Source organism: Tachypleus tridentatus, chromosome 5 (genome assembly GCF_004210375.1).
Source record: "Tachypleus tridentatus isolate NWPU-2018 chromosome 5, ASM421037v1, whole genome shotgun sequence".
Lineage (NCBI taxonomy): Eukaryota > Metazoa > Arthropoda > Merostomata > Xiphosura > Limulidae > Tachypleus > Tachypleus tridentatus.
This window is the reverse complement of record NC_134829.1, coordinates 88310-110077: the sequence shown is the minus strand read 5'-3', so window position 1 is coordinate 110077 and position 21768 is coordinate 88310. Positions and strand designations below refer to the sequence as shown.

The following is a 21768-nucleotide window of genomic DNA, read 5'->3' as shown; positions in this document are numbered from 1 at the left end:
AATAATAACAAGGTGTTTCTTAACTACATTCATTTTCTTAGATTGTTCTCTGGCTAACAGACTGATCAGAACTTATTCAAGTCATAAGAAAAAAGAGTAACAAAACACATTGTTTCTTCTGCAAAGTGAACTGTGTTCTACACGTCATAAATGTTTTCTTACAGTGCCAATCAAGATAAAAATCTCCCGAAGAAAAGATTTGGAAAGATATTTTATGAATACCAAAACATTTCAGTGGATGTTTCGAGGCAGGAGATTTAATGAGAAATAATAACAGATTTTCTTTTTCCAATGTTACTACCAAAATGTGGCAATGTTTAAGAATTAACTCACAATTTTAGGGTTAGGTAGATCTCTCTGTAGAAACTATAAGGTAAGATTAAAAAAAGAATTATAAGGAAACATTTTTTCTCACCTGCATGTTCCTATTGAAAGTCTTTTTACACAAGGTTCGAGACAACTGTACAAAGATATCGTAGATGCAAGAACAAACAAACTGATGATAAAGTAAACTGTAAATAAAAATCATATTTTGTCTACGTCACAGAATATCTTAGCTATGGAAATTGAGATAAGAAGAAAAGTTCTGAATAACATTTGATATCCTAGAAACCTAAATATTAGTGCATGCCATACAAATAGTACAACCAACAGAATATTTCAGTTAACGATATGTTTACTTTTGGGGCGGTTATTCATAATAAGTAGCAAAGATCTAAAAAAATATTCACATATTTTTATAACTAATTTCTTTACATCCATTATATACTTTTTACAGTTAATATACTAAACAAAAATTGAACAGTATTTTCTTATAATCAAATATATAAATAGGTTTAAAATAGGTTACACTAAAAATACAATTGAAAAAAAAGTTTCAACACATGAATAGACTGAAATTCTCAGTGAGAAATGTTGTAGAAATCATTGGTTTGTTTTCTTCACCTTTATCTTTCTTGTTAATTTTACTGTTTGTCTGTTACCAAATTCTACTTTTAACTAATATTATCTATATTTTCATTTACATTTTTATTTAATATTTCTACTTCCATAAACTTTTAGTACCAGTGATAATCTACTTTTAGAATATCAAAACTTGAAACTATGCATTTCTACATCAATCACAACATTTTTCTATAATAAAAACACTCCCATTTACAATCATAAAATGAGAGATCGATTCATTTTGACATAATTTTCTCTCTCCCCTAAGTTACGATAAAATGATTTACCAATAACATACATAAGAAGGATATTAGACAGAATCTAGTGAGTGAAAACTGGAAACTAAAAGTATTTAGAACAATGAAGAACAAGAAGCAAACTAATACTGTGTTTTAAATGTATTGAAAAAAAATGATCACATACATATATAAATTGAAATGAGTACAATGATACAATAACTGCACAACCAATAATGTGCTGAAAAACAGGAACCAGCCTTACAACGTCTCAGTGTTTCAGGGCTTTCACACCACCATCTTCAAGAGTGATAATTGAAATTTCATGAAGTCTGGATTTGGCAAGAAATTTAGGCTTCCAAAGGATTCTTCAGAGACTTTGGAGTCCAGACTTGCGGATAAGAACTTAATTTCTCCAGGCATATCATTTTACTGGTACAGAAATCATGATAAAATGTTTATACCATACTTTTCAAAATAAGGTTAACTGGTATGATTTCAAAAATATTGCTGGGAGATGCAGTCTATGAACCAAATTAGTGGTGACTGTTCACTTCGAAAAGAAGTCCAAAAGGTGTTTTCCTTCCCAATGGTAACATTTATGCATCAGTTCCTACTGTTAATTTGGTTCAACTTATGGAAATGTACAAAAATCTTGAACCTCATCTCAATAAGGTCAAATACAAAGAACATGGTTGGCTACTTTGTTGAGACATAAAATTCCTTTGTATATTTGTTGGGTCAACAATCCATTTATACAAAGTTTCCATGTTTTTTTGTATGAATAGGATAGCAAAATGTGAAATTAGCAATTATTAGAGAAGCAGATTCATCATGATATAAGGATTGAAAAACACTGAACATGAAAGTCTGGTTGACACAAAGAAAGTCCTTCTCCCTCCAAATAAAACTGGGCTTGATGAAGCAGTTGTAAAGACCTTAGACAAAGATAGTGACTGTTTCTAGTACCTGTGTTGGGAATTACCAACTCTTCCAGAAGCAAAACTTAAAGAAGGGATTTTTAGTCGGGTCTCAGATTAGGAAAACTGATTTTGGATGAACAGTTCAAAAGAAAGAAAATGAGAAAAGTTGAAAAAGAAACTTGGATTGTTTTAAAGATGTTATTGAGAAATTTGCAGGAAATGAAAGGAAACCAAATTATGAAAATATTATCAATAACATGTTTGATAGATTCAAAGAGATGAGTTGTAACACGAATAACATGCTTGATAGATACAAAGAGCTTGGTTGTAACAAATAACATGCTTGATAGATTCAAAGAGCTTAGTTGTAACAAATAACATGCTTGATAGATTCAAAGAGCTTAGTTGTAACAAATAACATGCTTGATAAATTCAAAGAGCTGAGTTGTTACAGGAATAACATGCTTGATAAATTTAAATGGGATGTAACATGAATAACATGCTTGATAAATTCAAAGAGCTGGGTTGTAACATGAATAACATGCTTGAGAGATTCAAAGAGCTGGGATGTAACATGAATAACATGCTTGAGAGATTCAAAGAGCTGGGATGTAACACAAATAACATGCTTGATAGATTCAAAGAGATTGGGTTGTAACACGAATAACATGCTTGATAGATTCAAAGAGCTGGGATGTAACACAAATAACATCCTTGATAGATTCAAAGAGCAGAGTTGTAACACAAATAACAAGCTTGATAAATTCAAAGAGCTGTGTTGTAACAGATCTTGAAAGTTCATTTCTTAAATTTACATACTGACCACTTCACTGAAATTCTCAGTGCCCTCAGTGAAGAACAAGGGGAAAGATTTCATCAAGATATCAGGGGAATGAAGAGGAGATATCAGGGAAGGTGGAACATCAGCATGATGGCTGATTACTGACAGTCATTGAACTGAGATGTTCTAGACAGAACACATAAAAAGAAAACCACAACACTTAGTTTTGAGACTAAAAAGTATTGATTTCACAAAAGAAATCAGGATACATAAGGATACATGTTTGTTTAAGATCAATGTTCTTCCCTTTTCTTCAGTTTGTTTGTACTTTTGTTCACAAACAATAAAAATATTCATTGATGTAAATCAAATGATAATTTACAAAATAAGAAAAATTTTCTTCTTCCCAATTTGTAAAATTATTTTTGAAATCTCTATAGTTGAATTATGGAAACATCTGTAACTGAAACAAAACAAAACCCTGTGCTTTTAATTATCACAATATTTAAATAATACTGGATGTGTTTATCTAAATGACATTTTATCACTTTGTAAAATGAAAATAGAAATAAAATTCTCTTTCTTTTATGAAATATAATAAAGTTGTTCAGTGTGATAACAGAAGTATTCTTCCAAACCGTATTCTACGGTCACTGTCATTAAAACTTAGGACAATGTGGACAGACAGACTAAAGTGAAAGGCTACTTGGCATAAATTCACATCACAACTACATCAGTTAGAAACTTGCTTCTTGTTAAAATTACGTTTTGTCACTCTTTTAGTAAGATGCAAATGAAATAATTACAAACTATTTTAACTGAATAATGTAAGGAGAATGTTATAATAAAAATAATATATTCTCAACAATACCATTTTTCTGGTATATTTGTATTCTTTTGATTCATGTTATTATGCTTTAACCACAGGTTGCTACACAATTCTGATTCCAAAAAATCTTATGAGCCAGGATTCAAGTTTGATCCAGTGCAAATCAAGAGGGATTATCTCTACATTACCCCAAGAAAATATGTAACCAGATTTGAATTTTCTACAAGTTCTGCATGCATTATTTTAACACACACACAATGCTAATTTATGCAATTTAATAATTACATGGGTCTACCAAGTAACATTTTATCAACAAAGATAATGTATTTGTTTTTTTTCTTGGGCCTACTAAGTAACATTTATTAACAAAGATAACACTATGTAACAATATTTTTACTTTTCTTGTTCCTGGACAGAAAGTGTTATTTCCCAATTGCTTATGACTAAAATATATCGAAAAAAGACCTGTTTTTCTTCAAACTTTGCTTTTGTGATCTGGGAGTGTATAAGGAAAACATGATGGGAGACTATATTTAGGGCTGATATATGAAAGTGATTTACATTACAGTCTAAATCTTAAAAAGCTACTCACTTCTAAACATTTTTGTATAACTTTAGTATAAATACATGTAAATCTTGATTCATATGTTGTTTTATTTAAACCTTATGTAAATGAAAATGTGAAAATTTGTCCATTTTTACATATAAAATAGGTTAATTTCTAAATTTCATTATCCAGGTCACAAAAGCAAAAATTTAAAGGTAATAATGGCCATTTTCTGTACTTTTTTATGACGAAGCAATTAAGAAATAACACATTACTATCCAGAAACAAAATTTGTATTATATACTGTAATGTACTTGTTTCTGCTCGGGCCATTAAGTAACATTTATTAACACGGATAATGTATTTGCTTTGTTAGGACCATTAAGTAATATTTATTAATAATAATAATGTATTTGCTTTGTTAGGGCCATTAAGTAACATTTATTAACAAGGATAATGTATTTGATTTGTTAGGGCCATTAAGTAATATTTATTAATAATAATAATGTATTTGATTTGTTAGGGCCATTAAGTAATATTTATTAATAATAATAATGTATTTGATTTGTTAGGGCCATTAAGTAACATTTATTAATAATAATAATGTATTTGATTTGTTAGGGCCATTAAGTAATATTTATTAATAATAATAATGTATTTGATTTGTTAGGGCCTACAAAGAGTTATTTTATACACAAACAAATCTTCATACAACTAAAATTCCAGTGGCTACATGACAAAGAAATAAATATTATATTCTGATAAACATAGTAATATAATATCAAGTGTAGTTTAATATGGCCTGCTAAGTAATATTTTATCAACTGGTAGAAAACATATCACAAAAAAATTATTTGAATAAATGAGGCCTATTTTTTAAAAGTGCTTAGATTTTTAGACTTTTTTATCATATACAGTAATTATTATTTATAAATAAAATATTTCACAATTCTTCTTGTGAAGAGTTGAAACAAATGCTACTGATATTTTTTATTTAAAAAAATCATAATATATCATTATTACAATAGTTATATGAAACATAAGATATACAATTCTTGCAAATATTGTTATATAGCATCAAGATTATATGTAGACTTCTTAATGAAAATAAATATAACATACAGTTAGTACAATGACATTCAATTTTTTTCTAACAAATGTAACTAAAAAACAATTTTAAACCATAAAATTACAGTAATCAGTTAGTTTCATCAACAATGTTATATTATCCAGAAACTTCAGTACAGGTTACTAGTACTGTGCCCATCATAAGTATCAAAACCTGACTTTTAGTGTTGTAAACCTTCAGACTTACTGCTAAGCCACCAGGAGGGTAATAATGCTATCTAATCATGTACAACTAAATAATCTGATAAGGAACAGCTACTCACCTAAGTAATCAAAGAAAAAGTTCAATAAGAGCAACATTGCACCCATACAAAGAACAAACACTGCAACTAGAATTGGTGAAATCCTCATTGAACTCTCTTCAGACTCACGTGGTGTTTGAGGCTTCCCTTGATGCTCTATTTCAGTACTTGGCAATTTGGTAGTCTCCTTTAAGTACCTGTTTTGTCATTCGAGCAAATGAATCAATGATTTTATTCACAACCTATGTCTATGCTTTCTGTTTATAGATTTAATCTATGATATGTCAAACATATAAAATCATTATTATATAAATTACAGCAACCTAATACAATAATATATTAAAAATCCATTATATGTATCACCTCAATACTTCAGACAAATTCACACTAGCTTTACTTCATTTGGAAATCTAAAGCTAGCACTTTTCAACACTGAAAATGTATTTTTCATAGACACTTATCAATACTCACATATTAGATTTATTCAGTTTTGTGCTTCTCTCTACACAAACAATTGCCAACTCACCACTAGCCTTGAGGCTCACACCTAAACTCAAGTTTCCACATGGTATTGCTGCACTGTAGTATGCATATGAAGATGTGACAACTTTCAAACTTTACTACACACCCTCTTAGCACAGCTGTATCTCTCTAATACTGATTGTTCAATCATCACTTTTCAGTTTGACACTCTTGTGTAATGACATTTCTTGCACCAGAAGTAGGGAGGATGGGTGGTAAGTATCTATCAGAAATATACGTTCAGTCTTTGAAAACATTAACTTCTAGTACGAGAACTTGCCTCCTCTCAAATCCCACAATGAAGTGGTGGAGGGCCCAATGTGAAAGCTACCTACATGAGCCCCCTTGAGAAAGAGCTCAGAGAATCCAGGAAACATGATGTCCTGTGCCATGAAAGTACAGAGGCACACCCATGGGAGACTGCAACCCCTTCTGTACCAGGGTATATTCTTCACTTGTAGGGAAGATACGCATTGCCAATTCATAAAGAAAAGAAGCTAGTCCAGAAACACAACAAAGAAAATGCAGTGTTTTATAGCATAATGTGGATAGGATGCAATAGATTATACATGGAGAGCCAACTGTATCATAGAACCAATCAACGATGGGTGAGCTTCATTTCCTACACAATACTAAAGGTTCAAAACATCTTCACCTCTACATCAGAGAGAAGGGAAAATAATTTCCTTTCCACCAAACTAGATAATGTTCACATATACTGATCCTATACACACCTAACACCAGGCTACCAGAAACTCAAAGTCTGGGTAACAGTAGAATGGGTTAAAGCAAGTGTGGTGGAACATTTCCAGTCAAAAATGAGGCAGTGGCATGAGTTATTCATCCAGTCCTCAATAGGAGGAAGGCCCATACCAACCACATGAGTGAATATTTATCTACACCAATTTAACACCTGACCACCCATGAACTGAAATTAAGGCAGTGGTAAAGATGGGGAAAAGCCAGTAGGAGATGTGTACTATATTTAGTCATTTAACTCCAGACTAAATCCAGGCAGTATTGGGAAAGTTTCATCCATTCAACACTAGGAGATAGTCCATCACCCACCTCTCCACTAAGATGAGGAAAAACAAGTTTGAGGGTTGAAATGTATTTGGTGGTTTAATACCAGACTAAATCCAAGCAGTATTGAGAGTATTTGTTCATTCCACACTAAGAGGTCGGTTTATACCATCTACACAAACAGAAAACAACCACCCTACTCTCCACTAAGATGGGGAAAAGATAGTTTGAGAGGTTAAATTCATTTGATGATTTAACTACAGACCAAAACCAGGAAGCATTTTGAAATTTTTTTTCGTTCCATGATAGGAAGAGTGTTCACATCATCTACACCAACAGAACACAACCCCTACTCTCTACTGAGTGAAACTGGTCACTCTCATAAGGAAGTCTCCATGGTCCATTTTGCCAGTAGCTAGGAATATGTGAGTGGCAAGGATGCCCATACTCCAGTAGAAGAAAAGTAAAGGTGTGTTGGGAGCCCTCAGGAATGCAACGCCTAAGACTGTGAAACAGATGACCAAGAAACCCTATTTTTTAAAGCATGTCAATTCAGGTTTATTCAACAAGGTCAGAGGGATAAGCAGCTATCCCAATACTGCTTTACTCATGATAGTCCATTAGTATGCATGCTCTGGATCAGGCCTTTTTTTTTTTAACAAATAAAATACTGTGAGGAAACTTCTAGCAGTTTTGTAAACACCTATTCTCATCAGTGAGAATCACAGGCCTGAATGACTGCATGATGCAGAATTAAAGTTACATACATCCTGGCAGACACTTAATGCCACTCAGTAGGTTCCCGAGATATAAAAGATCCCTATAGAGGTAAGAAAGAAAGAACTTATACAGTAAGAGCCAGTAAGGTGTACGTAGAATGGAGATGGGAGGAAGTTGATATCCCAAAGGAGAAGACAAGGCCAAGTGATGAAGATACTGTGCAATGTAAATACTCAGGGTGGTCCAAACACCATCCTGCACAATCTCTATCAAATGGATGATGAAAACGAATTACAAGAGAGAAAGTAAGATGTTAGACCTGGAAGGTAAAGGTCATAAACAGTTGATGTTAATCTAGATCCAATAAAACATAGGCTATATGGATAAAATGTTGTAGCCATCTCAAGTAAATATTAGGAGAAATATCTTGGGTAGATAAAGTTTTCCAAAGAATACATAGACAGAAGTGTGAACTGTGAGAAAGAGCCAACTAACAATGCTAACAATGAATCACGTGTGTGACACAGGAAATGATCTGGATCAGAATGAAAATAAAAGTATAAAAATTGAGGGAAAGGAAATAAGAATGAACATTTATAAGCCACAGAAAACTGAAGGAGAAAACTACAAGCAGGATAATGAAGAACAGAAGAATGCTGGAAAAGAGTATTGGAAACAGTAACAGTAAACATGTTAAACCTTCCACAGTAAGAAACAGAACTAAAGTGAAAGATAACATAAGGAACAAAAAACTAACAAGAAGAATGGTAAGGGTAAAAACAGTATTCAGGCCCAAATCAAGAAGGATTGCAGGATAAGGATAATAAAGGTAGCGAAAGAACAACAAAACAGGAAAAGGTCAGGAGAGGAGAATGCATGATGGTATTGGGAAAACTCATAAGAATTACAGAGAGCTGCTCTATAACCAGCAATAGTCAACAGTGATAAACCTTGGTCAAACATCCAAGTAAAAATTAAAAAAGATGAGAGATACAAGGATAGGAAGGGGAGAAAGTATGACATACAGATGAACTACATAAGGTACACCACTCTTGGAGATAAGCAAGGAGGAGAAAACATACAGATGAACTACACAAGGTTCATCACTCTTGGGGATAAGCAAGGAGGGAGAAAACATACAGATGAACTATACAAGGTTCACCACTCTTGGGGATAAGCAAGGAGGGAGAAAACATACAGATGAACTACACAAGGTTCACCACTCTTGGGGATATGCAAGGAGGGAGAAGACATACAGATTAACTACACAAGGTTCACCACTCTTGGGGATAAGTAAGGAGGGAGAAGACATACAGATGAACTACATAAGATTCACCACTCTTGGGGATAAGCAAGGAGGGAGAAGACATACAGATGAACTACACAAGGTTCACCACTCTTGGGGATAAGCAAGGAGAGAGAAAAGAACAAGAAAAAAGAAAGTCTGTAATGTGAGGTGAATCTGGAACTTTAGTAAGGCACAGACAAAACCTATACAAGAGAACTGGAGAAGGTTAAACAGCAGAAACAAGTATGGCATTATTAGGACTAAACATGGAGTGTCTTGAACAAGGGAGAAGACAAAAGGTTGGACCAGCCCTGACTAAACAAATCCGCAGCTAGAGCTGAGGAGAGAGAAACAGAGAACCAAAAAGGGAAAGTATGATCCTGATCTAAGAAAGAAGTGTCAAGATCAGAGAAAAGGCAAGTGAACAGCTCAGGATCATGGGACCACTCTGGAGGTAGTACCTTGACAGGCCTCAAGAAAAGATCTACAACAAGATTCAGTGCACCCAGAATATAGCAAGCTGTTGGATGTACTTGTACAAAATGGATCCAGAAAAGGAGGTTGAGAACATGGAAACAGAGAGAGTGAGACCATGTGTCCCCCTGGCAATTGATAAAGTAGACATCTGCAGAGTTGTCTGCAAGTATCATCACCAGAAGTCCACAGACCATCATAAGAATATGACCCAAAACTTTACATACTACCAAAAGATCTAAAAACAGATATGAAAGGATGATTAGTCATTGAACCACTGACCTGAATTCATATGAAAGTTGAGACATGTACCCACACCTCATCAAAGAAACATTTCAAAACAGATAAAGACCTTGATAAAAGGAAGGAAAAGGTGTGCCCTCTATGGTATTAGCCTTATGAAATAACCAGGTGAAGCCTTTGATTAAAAAAAGGAGGAAGAAAAATGATGGAAAACAAGGGATCCCAGGCAAGGATCCAGTGATTGTACAGTCTGTTGTAGACATTGAAAATGAGAAAAGCCCAGAAGGACACAGAATTACATGGATATCACAAAAAAGAGAGAAAATCTGTACAGTAACAGAAGAGGATATAGTGTGGGAAATTAATCACTTTATGTCCCTCAAAAAAAAATAAGAGAAGGCTGAGCCCTATGAATATGCAAACTGAAAAACACTTGGATGAGAAAACTGAGTGCAAGATATGACTTCTCCAGGTTAACCAACCAAATAAGAAAATACATCCATGATGACAAGAAAACCCACTTGTAGAGAAAATTATATATTTAAAATCAGCTGGTGTGGGTAGAAAAAGCACTAGAAGAAGGTCATCGAAGAAGGTCGAAATGTTGTCCTCTCCTCTAATAGTGCTTTCCCTACCCATACCATCCGTTTTCAAATATATAAATACATCCGCCTTTGTTATCCCAAGACCTGTAGTAAAGTAAATAAATGTAAATCAATAAACTGACCAAGACATGATATATTTAAGACTGGATATCTATCCAGAAATCCTCTGGGAACCATGAAAAACCCAGGAATAAAATCCTGGAAAAGAATGAGAAACTTATCCAATAGCATCTTTAGGTACAACACTGCTACAGACCAATACTGGCAAGAAACAAGATCCCTTGGAGAAGGGAAAATAAGAGAAGAAGAAAAACAAAAGATAAGGTTCTCTGAAAGAACTTCCTTTACCCAAAATTAAGCCACAAACCAACCTAAACAAGCCCAACTGACTCTGAAGAGCAATAGGAAGACAAATGTGAACAGAGGAACAGTATGTGGTGACAGGAAGAGAAGGAGAAGCAGGAGTACTGGAAATAGAGGAGCAGAGGAGAAAGAGTAAACCAGTGAAAATAAGGAACATTTGTGGCCCCAACCTACTACTCCAGAGAAACAAGTATTCCAATAAAATCACACAAGCAGATGAAAGGATCCAGACAAAGGCACATGAGAAAACTGAGGAAAAACCATGTGAGTAGTAAGAAAATAACATCTCAAACAAATCAACCAATTATGAAATAAGGTTAGTTGGTTTTCGAATTTCCCTCAAAGCTACACGAGGGCTATCTGCCCTAGCTGTTCCTAATTTTGTAGCATAAGACTAGAGAGAAGTCAGCAAGTCATCACCACCCACCACCAGCTCTTGGGCTACTCTTTTACCAACGAATAGTGGGATTGACCATAAATTATAATGTCTCCACGGCTGAGAAGGCAAGCATGTTTGGTGTAATGAGGATTCAAACCCATGACCCTTGGATTATGATTCGAACGCCTTAACCCACCTGGCCAAAATGATAAGGTTGAAGAAAATAAACACCTCACTGTAGAGAACAAAAACAAAGGATATAACTCCCAAATCTGAAAAAAAGACTCCTGACTGTAAGAGTAAAAGCAAGTCATGCCTGACCACACGAAGTACCAAAGGAAGGATAAAAAAGCATGTATAGGTCAAAATAGTGGCAAAAGTAACTGAATATAGGTTTAAATATCTGGATAAAAAGCAAAAAACATAAAAGAAAAAGCAGAGAAAAAAAAGACAAAGAAGGATGACTGAGAAACCTAGTCCTGAAATTACAAAAAATATTTAGATAGGTTCAAGACTGAATGGATATAAGATTAAGCAAAGGTATATGTTAGGAACAACTGGCAAAATTCTTTTTGTTATGAACAATAAATATAAACAAAGATATGTCAGGTACATATGAAGGCCCAAGTTGCATGAAAGACTCCACCATCCACTATATAATAGCAAATCACTTCTCTGAACATACAAAAAACGAACCCAATACCAATGTAGTTGTTACTTCTCACTGAACAAAGGGAAGTTACTGACACTTACAAAATACTAATGTAGAAATAAAAGGTCATAAAATTTGCAGAGGCAGAAAATGAAGAAAGCAAAGATCCAATAATAAATACATTCACAATAGGTAATATTTTTGTAGATACTTTCACTAAAAAAAATGCCTAAGTCTGAAACATTCAAGATCAAAGAAAAGAAAGGTCATTACACAAGTGTCAAATCAAGAAAGAGATGATTACACTATCAGTATAGAGGGAGTCAGCTATGCTAAGAGGATGTGCCACACTTGTATTGGTAAAGGGTTGTCACACGTTACAATGCAGCAGTAGCACATGAAGCCTCAAGATTAGAGGTGAACAAGCATATATGCATATAGAGGGAAGCAAATATGTGACAATAGGTAAGATTTCATGTTAGAATAACTTTTTTTTTTAAATATACAATACACAAGTTTTACAGAAAATATAATGGTGTCCATTTTGTGCAAGAGTTCTCACACGTCCTCATCACCTGTAATATGTGGATAGTTAGGGTATATGAAGCAATGACACAAAAACATGTTATAGTACAATTGATTACCAATTATCAATCACACAGCTTAACAGATATGATGAGGCTTGATGTTGTACTGCGGGTGCTGTTGGCTTTACATCAACAGTAAAATTACCATCAAAATGGTAATCACCTTATGACACAATACAGAAATAACTCTTTACCTTAACTAAGTGCAAACAATATAGACATGATGACAAGAAACCCACTTGATGTAAAAATGTACCATATGGCTGGTATGGGTATTAACACTTTTATTAAAATAAAGTACCGAACAACATTTCAACCTTCTTAGGTAATCTTCAGGTTAAATCAATGATTTAAGTACAACTTGAATCACTTGTAACTGCTCACAGCTGCTGAAGATGACCCAAGAAGGTTGAAACAGTTCTCTACTTTACTGTAATAAAAGTTTTAATACCCACACCAGCCATCTTGAGATACAATATATATCATGATTTTCCACCTCACTTGTGATTAGCTAAACAAAATGGACTGTTATATAAGAAGTTTTAGATTCAGGTAGGTTTTTATGCGAGTTGAGCCTGTCACCTCTGCCCTGAATCTGATGCTAGATCATAGCATCATCCAGCCCCGTAAAATGCAAGAAACCAAATACACAATACTTATTGACTCATAATTTTAATACAGTATAATAAACAAGATACTTTTCTCATGTAACACAAAACTATCTTCATTTGACACACATGTAGCTCCGTAGCCGAGTTCAGACAACAACAATAATACATGTATATGCTGATATTTGAAATACATTGTGTTTGTAATAGAGTACCTGGATTGAATCGTCCAGTGTCAAATTACGTTACTTCTTAAACAACAATGTCAAGTCCGGAATATTTAATGATTCTTACACCCATCAACAAAGGTGTTACATTTTCACATCCCAGTACATGACAAGTTGCTCCTTCTACAGGTACACCTGTGAGTTTTACATCCTTTAGTGCACCCACAAGAAATCAGTTCAGCACAAATGTCTGGGACCTGTGGAAAACTCATGAGTTTTGGAGTCAGCTTTCTATCTTTAAAAGCAACCAGCTCATACCATTTGGTGAAGGCAAAATTGGTTTTTTGGACAATTACTTGTTGCCACACAATGAATTGATAGCAAGCCATCTGAATGGGGAAAATCAAAGCATCTGATTTTGGAGGCAGTGCTCAGGAGCTTTACAGTGGCAAATCACTTTCATACACACTAATGTAGACAGCTATGTGTGACACAGCATCACATGAAGTTAAAACATGGAGAGGAATCGATGATTTAATTACAGCTTTATTCACTTGTAGCTGCTCACAGGTGAATGTACTTCTGATGTTCCAGCTTTCATCCAAAGCTTTGTGATGCCATTTTCCTGAAGTGCAAAAGAAGCCAGATGAGTATAACTGTGTTTCTGGCCAATATAACAATAGTTTAAACTTCAGTGAGCACAGTGCAGAATTATTCTTGTATTTGCTTCTTTGTCATGAGCATGTACTGCACTTGTGTCCCTAGCACTTACTGAAGACTACGTCAATTTTCTCTCTGCAACACTTCAGTGAAAATGATAATTCTGTTTTGCGGGGAATTTTGTATTAGTTCAAGTAATGAAAATCATAAAGGATTAGCTCTATCTCCAAAAAGTTGGTCAAGTTATTAGTAAGAGGAACATCTCTGTATTTGATAAAATGTCTAATTTGTAGGACCAATCTTGACCATGCAATCCTAGTTCCATGTTTTATAGAGGTTGTAGAGTATGTATTAAATATTAAATATTACTGCCTGTACAGCAATGAATCATGTCAGGATCCTAATTCCATAAGGGTGCAATCCAAGTCAATTTCAAAACAGTTGCAAACTTGTGGAGTTGTGCACTCACGATGTTATGTTTTGATTGTTTCAGTGCTATTGATAAATAAACTAAGAGTAGATAAAAAGTTTTACAGACAACACTTATCAGTGGATTAATAATTATTATGTCATAACAACTGCTGTGTTGACTTCAGCTTCCACACACCACAATTAGTTTGAAGGATATCATTGGGTAAATTTACTATGATTTTTAGTATCGAAGAATAAAACTTTAGCATCTTGAGATCTGGCAAATTGAAATAGGTTAAAGAGTATGTTTTTGGACACTTTTCGAAAATGCTTCACATTCCATTAAAGCATAATTTTCTGGAATATTAGTTCAATCTAAATGACTGAAGGAATTAATACTCACAGTGATCGTCTCACTAATCCTGACCAGTATGACCCCACTGCCACAGTGAATACTGCTACAACCCAGATGATAAAGAGACTAATATCAATGTTGAATGAATCAGGGACAAAAAGCAAAACCCTGACATCAGCACTTAGGTTCTGAAAATAAATATAATAGTTTGGTTGATGCCATACTTGTAATAGTTGTCAAACAACAGTTTACGTACATACAACTATCTCAAATATTGGTTACAAGTTATTTATAAAGTTATGATTACTGAAATAAGTTGAATTTCATGGAAATACAGCTTTCAGTCCTGGTGGAATAAGGTCTTAATATGACCCAAAATCAATTTAACTTAATTTAATTTAATAAAAATGTGTAGGAAGTTTGTGAAAAGTTTTACAACAACATAAATTCTTCTTCTAGTGTTTCTATCTTCCGGTTTTTCACCAAATCATCTAATTTTTGCATGTATTATACTCATAAACAAAATATTACAATTTCTTTAAACAAAAACATTAAAATGTTTTGCAATATTTTATTTATACATCTATTTTCCATCTGTGATTTAGATCTTAATGTAAGACATATAAATGATTTGAGTGAAATATGTGCTTTTTAAATATCTTATACAAAATACATTCATATCAAAAAGATTCATAATAATATTCTATAATATTTTCATTACCAGAAGTTCTGTTTAGACATCAAAATATCATGACCATATCTCTAATAACAATCTGTAATAAGAAGGTTAATTAAGATTTTTTCTAACTAATTCTTCATAGGATTTTCTATTTGAATGAACAAATTCATGATGAATTATTTATATTTTTCTGATTCTATCTAGGATTTCTTATTATAATGACAAATAATTTTCTGCATGTTTTTGAATTTCACATGAAGACACTCAAGGGTTATCTATGCTAGCCATCCCTAATTTAGACTAGAAGGAAGATTGCTAGTCAACACCACCCACCTCCTCCTCTTAAGCTAATCGTTTACCATTGGAAAGTGAGATTAACCATCATATTATAATGCCCCTTATGGCTGTAAGTGTGAGCAAGTGCTGTGACAGGATTCCAACTCATGACCCAAAGATGGGAAGTCAAGCATCCTATCCACCAAGCCACGACATGTCTATAAGTTTGTTCTAACCAAAGTTTAATAGTGAATCTTGCAAAGTACAAATTTTTGTTAATCAGTAGTCTATGTATTCCACATTTGCATCCCATCTTTCAGAAACTGCATTGAATTACTAAATGACTTTTTGTTTGCACAAAATAAAAGGAATTATGCCATATTTTCAAGATAAACATTTTTCTTCATGTAAGCATAACTACATATAACTTCATAATCTTTCAGTTTGAATCAGAAAACTTCTAAAACAAAGTTGTCATAATTTATCCTTTGTCACATGTCCTATCATAAATCATGCTCTATCAGAAATTAGAGCAAAATAATGAATAGAATACTTTCAACTGAAATTGCAAAAGAAATTATTGAACATCAGAATTACTGATAATGAAATCTCACCTCTAGTTGACTAACAGAGCCATCAGAAATCAGAGCCACTGTAATGTTGATGTTCTGTGCTAAGGAGCTGTCACCCTCTACAGCACTCTAAAAATACAGGTTTTAATTTTCAGTAATTTTTGTTTTCTTTTTATTAAAGAAACATTAACCCATTGGCTGTGGCTGCTCTGAGCTCACGCAATGTTTGCAAGCTATACAATGCAGAAAACACTCATATTCAACTGCTAGAAGTAGACAATATCCTTTATTGGAAGCCAGTAGTCAATGGGTTAAGTATACATTTTTATCTAAATGTTCTAAATTCAAGTTATGAATGGTAAATATATTTTCATAAAGTGTTAAAATGAACAACACAATAAAATCAATCGATATAAAAAAGATTTCATAAATATATAAACACACACTCATAATGGAGTTTTACAGCTCATGTTTCTTGTATATACTAATATATGTCTACAATCATTATTCACCTCATAAATTTTATGTAAACTCAATACTTATAAATTAGGAACTATTACAGACCTTTTCATGTATTCTGTAGAATAAACAAGACACTAAATATTTTCTAACCTTACAACCCATATGCTTCTTTTAAAGTTATAAACAAATATACCTATAATGAATTTGACAAATTAGAATACATTTCTTACGAATCTTTCACTTAATTATACCTTGTTTACTAATAGCCTAAGTACTCTTTCTAAACTTTGCAACAGGTATGAATTGTTTAGCTGGTGTCCAACACGTTTGTAAAATGTCAAGTGCAAATGGAAAAGACATTCACTAAATTCAATATTTAAAAACAGCTGGTATGGGTAGAGAAGCACTAGTAGAGGAGCAAACAATGTTTTGTGTGGCGTGTACTGTTAATAGTGGTGTAAGGTGCGTTAGTTCAAACATAAAGAAAACACAAAGACTTACACTTCTTGTACAATCACCATGATAAAATAATAATCTGTGATGATGAGAAAACCCACTTGCAGAGAAAATTATATATTAGTGCTTTCTCTACCCATACCAGCTGTTTTTAAATATGTAATTTTCTCTACAAATGGGTTTTCTCATCACCATGGAGACATTCACTAAATACAATACCTCTTGTGGACATAGCACAAAACTGATTTTTTGTGTCAAAGTTCTCACATTAATTTCATATTTACATTATGAGCAAAGTTAAGTTTTTTAGTGTATAGTTTTATGAAATTATATTTAAAACTAAGATATTGTGACAAAAAAATAACAAATTCCACAAACATCAAAATAATTATTTTTTATCTGGGGAATAACACTTTCAAGAAAAAGGTGAAAATAGAGAAACAAACCTAAATTACTATTATAAGATTCTTCAGCACATATTACAATACACCTTACTTATACTGGCTGTATATATCCTTTCTTAAATATATCCTAAACATATGAACACGTTATTTTATTACAGAAAAACAACTGTTTGTTAAATGAAATAAATGAAAATAGAAAATTGAAAATCTTATCTTGTTCAGTCAAGACTAATGTTTTAAAATCTAAATAAAGTTTGTGAGGAACTACATTAGCACTGGTGATGACGGGGAAACCAACTTGAAGAAAAATGTATTCTAAAGATGGCTGGTATGGGTATTAAAAAATTTATATAGTAGAGAACAATGTTTCAACTTTCTTAGGTCATCTTCAGGTTAACACTTGTACACTGATTAAAGTTCTTCACAAAATTAGGGATTAGTTTTTCCTTTCAGTAGTGTTAGATGAACCTAAAGATGACCGAAGAAGGTTCAAACGTTGTTCTCCAGTTTACTTAAAAAAGTTTTAATAGCCATACCAGCCATCTTTAGAATACATATATTACCTTTGTTTTTTCTTCAAGATGCAGGTATCTTTTTATACATAATTACACAGAACTTCAATTAATAATAAGTTGCAGGTTTCCAAGTTAAGGTTTGTATGATCATCTTTTCTCTACTTAAACTGCATTATATAATGCAACTCAACATCACTTGCTTTGTACAAAGTGTTTGTTACTGATCAGTTTGTGACATACGTTTATGTTAATAACTGTAAACAAGTGACACCGATGTAAGCTGAACTGCTGCATCTAAACACTAAACTGGTGACAATAAAATATTTTGCATTACAACTGGTTCTGCACGAATTACTATGTATGTTTTAATCTACTAGTGCCTAAATGAACTAGCTTCCTAGTATGTAAAAGGTAATTTTCCAGTATTTATGAATTGTCTTGTGTAATCTGTCTTTACATTTTTGAATAAATAATTCCAAGAATTACCTACATTTTGTAACCCAGTCAGTTAAGGTTATTTTCAACAACCAAGTTTTACGATATGAAAAAGAGATCGTCAAACCGTAAGAAATGCATTTCATGTTTAGAAAGTAACAAAATATAAAACCATCTGATACCTATCACACAACAGGACTCAAAATCTGCTGAGTAAGGTGTCCAAGTTACTCACAAACTGAATCATCACTAGTAATCCCTATAACAGTTTGCCTGATCTTTAAGCTTTTCATACAAAATAACACAACATGTAGAAATAACTTTCAGTTTTATATATTCTCAATAAAATATCAATACAAATGAAAAAGAACAGTCAAAATGCAAGACTAATCAAAATTAATTTTTAGCTCAACATATCTTGCCATAATTTATTTGCCCTATTTTATCTTATTTTATATTAGAAGTACAGCCTTCTAATAAATGTAACACTGATATTAAAGAACTGGTACCAGTGGATTTCTGTTACATCTATTTAACACTGATTATATGACTGAAATTGCCCATTTTCTGTACCACAGTAAGATCCATTAGTTTTGATATATCACAAGATCAAAGCCAGCTTTTATTGTGGTTATAAAGTCTCCTTTGACATTAGGAAACAATACAGTAATTCAAAACTTGTTTGCACTAAAATACTACAGCATAGCTTAAACATTACTAACATTTTAAATGCCTCCATTTTGTGTGTAACCCCTTGACCAATAGATTAACAGTAGTCATGTGAATATAATAAATGGACATATGAATGGTATTCACTGACTTTAACAGAGACTTCTTGTTCATCAGTTTGCCCTTCTTCACTAGGAATTTATTATTTTCAAGCAATTTTCTAATATATTGGCTGTATTCAATATACTTTACAGATTTTACAGTATTCAGTATATATTACAGATTTTACAGTATTCAGTATATATTACAGATTTTACAGTATTCAGTATACTTCACAGATTTTACAGTATTCAGTATACTTTACAGATTTTACAGTATTCAGTATATATTACAGATTTTACAGTATTCAGTATACTTCACAGATTTTACCGTATTCAGTATACTTTACAGATTTTACAGTATTCAGTATACTTTACAGATTTTACAGTATTCAGTATATATTACAGATTTTACAGTATTCAGTATACTTCACAGATTTTACAGTATTCAGTATACTTCACAGATTTTACAGTTTTCAGTATACATTACAGATTTTACAGTATTCAGTATATATTACAGATTTTACAGTATTCAGTAAACTTTACAAATTTTACAGTATTCAGTATACATTACAGATTTTACAGTATTCAGTATACATTACAGATTTTACAGTATTAAGTATACTTTACAGATTTTACAAAGGGTTACTTAACACACTGCACTACTTAATTTTGTCTCAATTGAATACAGTAAACGATAGTTTAAACAAAAATGGCAGACAAGTAAAGTTACATACCCTAATGTGTATTTTAAAGCAACCCTCCAAACAAATTTGAAATCACACAGATTATTGCATGTTTACACAGATACTCACACAGATTATTGCATGTTCACACAGATACTCACCATGTTTTCAACAGGAATATTTACCAATAATCCTGCTCCACCCAAATTCTGTACAACTTGAGCCTGAGTTACCACACTACAGTTGCTTATTCTCACCAGAACTACCTTCCCTTGAAACTAGAGTGATGTTCTGGTGGTGGGTGTCACAGAATTCTCTATCAGACTGGTCAAGGAGTGGCCTATAGTCCTAAAAATATATAAAAGTATTTTCATGGCTTTCAAAATTTCTCTGTGTTAATAAAAACATTCTGAATGTTCTATACAAACATCACCAAAGCTTCAATACATAGCGATAATGAATGTTCTATACAAACATCACCAAAGCTTCAATACATAAGCGATAATGAATGTTCTATACAAAAATCACCAAAGCTTCAATACATAACTGATAATGTACCTTATCGTTTTGACCTTTATTCATTTACCTTAAAAGCAAATTTCTATACCAAAGTAAAACACTATAATCATGACAACAAACCAAACATTAATCATCTCTTATAAAACTACACTGTGAACTGGAAAACAGTTATCCAGCAAATCAGTCATAACTCAAGAATCAGTTAACGTATGAATAACAAAGGAACATTTAGCCTTTCACAAATGTTTTTACAAATCAACTCTTGAGAAAACCAAAAATTTAAATCTACCCTTATTTTTCAGTACATCAACCCCTTTAAACCCTTGTAAAGTGATGGCTTTCGTTAATTCTGGTAGAAATTCACTCCATAAAACAATTACTCTGTGAAAAAAATAAGAGTATATTAACTGAAGCTGTTGATTCCCATATCTTCCAAATATTCAACTTGTATACTCTATATTCCTGTCTTCAGAATATAACAAACAAGAAATCATAGGCATTTATCCTACTGATCTCCAAGACCACCTCTTATTCTTCTTTTCTCATGACAAATTGAGTTCACGAGCCTATCCCTACAAGATAACCCTTAGATAACCAGAATTATCCTAATATCCCTCCTCTGAACCCATTCCAAAATCAATATCCTTAACTAGATAAGTAAACCAAAACTGTACGCGGTATTACAAGAGAAGCAATTACTGATTTATATATATAAAAAAATACCTCCTTTCCACTTGTAATTATGTTTTATATGCACTGTAAAATTCTATTAGCTTTGATTTATACACTACTATATCAAAATACTTTTCTTGGTTGCACTACTGAATAAGTTACCATGTATATTAAACATGACTGAAATTATAACCAAAATGTATTCCTTGCTTTAAAATAATTAATAGTTATTTCATGTTTGTCTAAACTTCCAGTTGATTAAGTTAATCTTCAACACCACATCATCTTCAACAGAGCTAGTTGTATCCAAGTTAAATGACTGATTATGACCCTACCAATATCATCAACGTAAATATTAGATGTTACAAGTAATGACCCCAGAGTTCACTGCACTTGTAACAAGCTTTCAGTTTAACTGGACTCTATTAATAATTACTTTTAGCCTTCCCTCATTCCATCACCCACAAATCTTTCACTGATTCCTACCAATGTCATATAGTTTGCTAAATTTTTATGTGGCACCTGATAAAACAGCTTTATGAAAAGATCACCAAGTCCAGATACCAAGTAACATCCTGAAGAAAAGACAACAGATTAACAGACAAGAATCCACATTGGTAAATCCAGGTTGGCTTTT

General features: G+C 32.7%; 1 protein-coding gene across 1 annotated transcript in view; it reads right to left on the bottom strand.

Moving 5' to 3' along the window:
• Positions 1 to 20207, bottom strand: part of LOC143251253 (signal peptide peptidase-like 2B) — a 31771-nt gene extending 11564 nt beyond the window's left edge. The window contains exons 1-5 of the mRNA XM_076502697.1: positions 20102 to 20207; positions 16258 to 16344; positions 14737 to 14876; positions 5653 to 5828; positions 416 to 512 (exon numbers count right to left, since the gene is read on the bottom strand). Of these exons, the coding sequence (XP_076358812.1) occupies positions 416 to 512; positions 5653 to 5828; positions 14737 to 14876; positions 16258 to 16344; positions 20102 to 20104 (503 nt within the window). The 5' untranslated portion in view covers positions 20105 to 20207. The remainder of the gene's footprint in view (positions 1 to 415; positions 513 to 5652; positions 5829 to 14736; positions 14877 to 16257; positions 16345 to 20101) is intronic.
• Positions 20208 to 21768: the final 1561 nt, after the last annotated feature.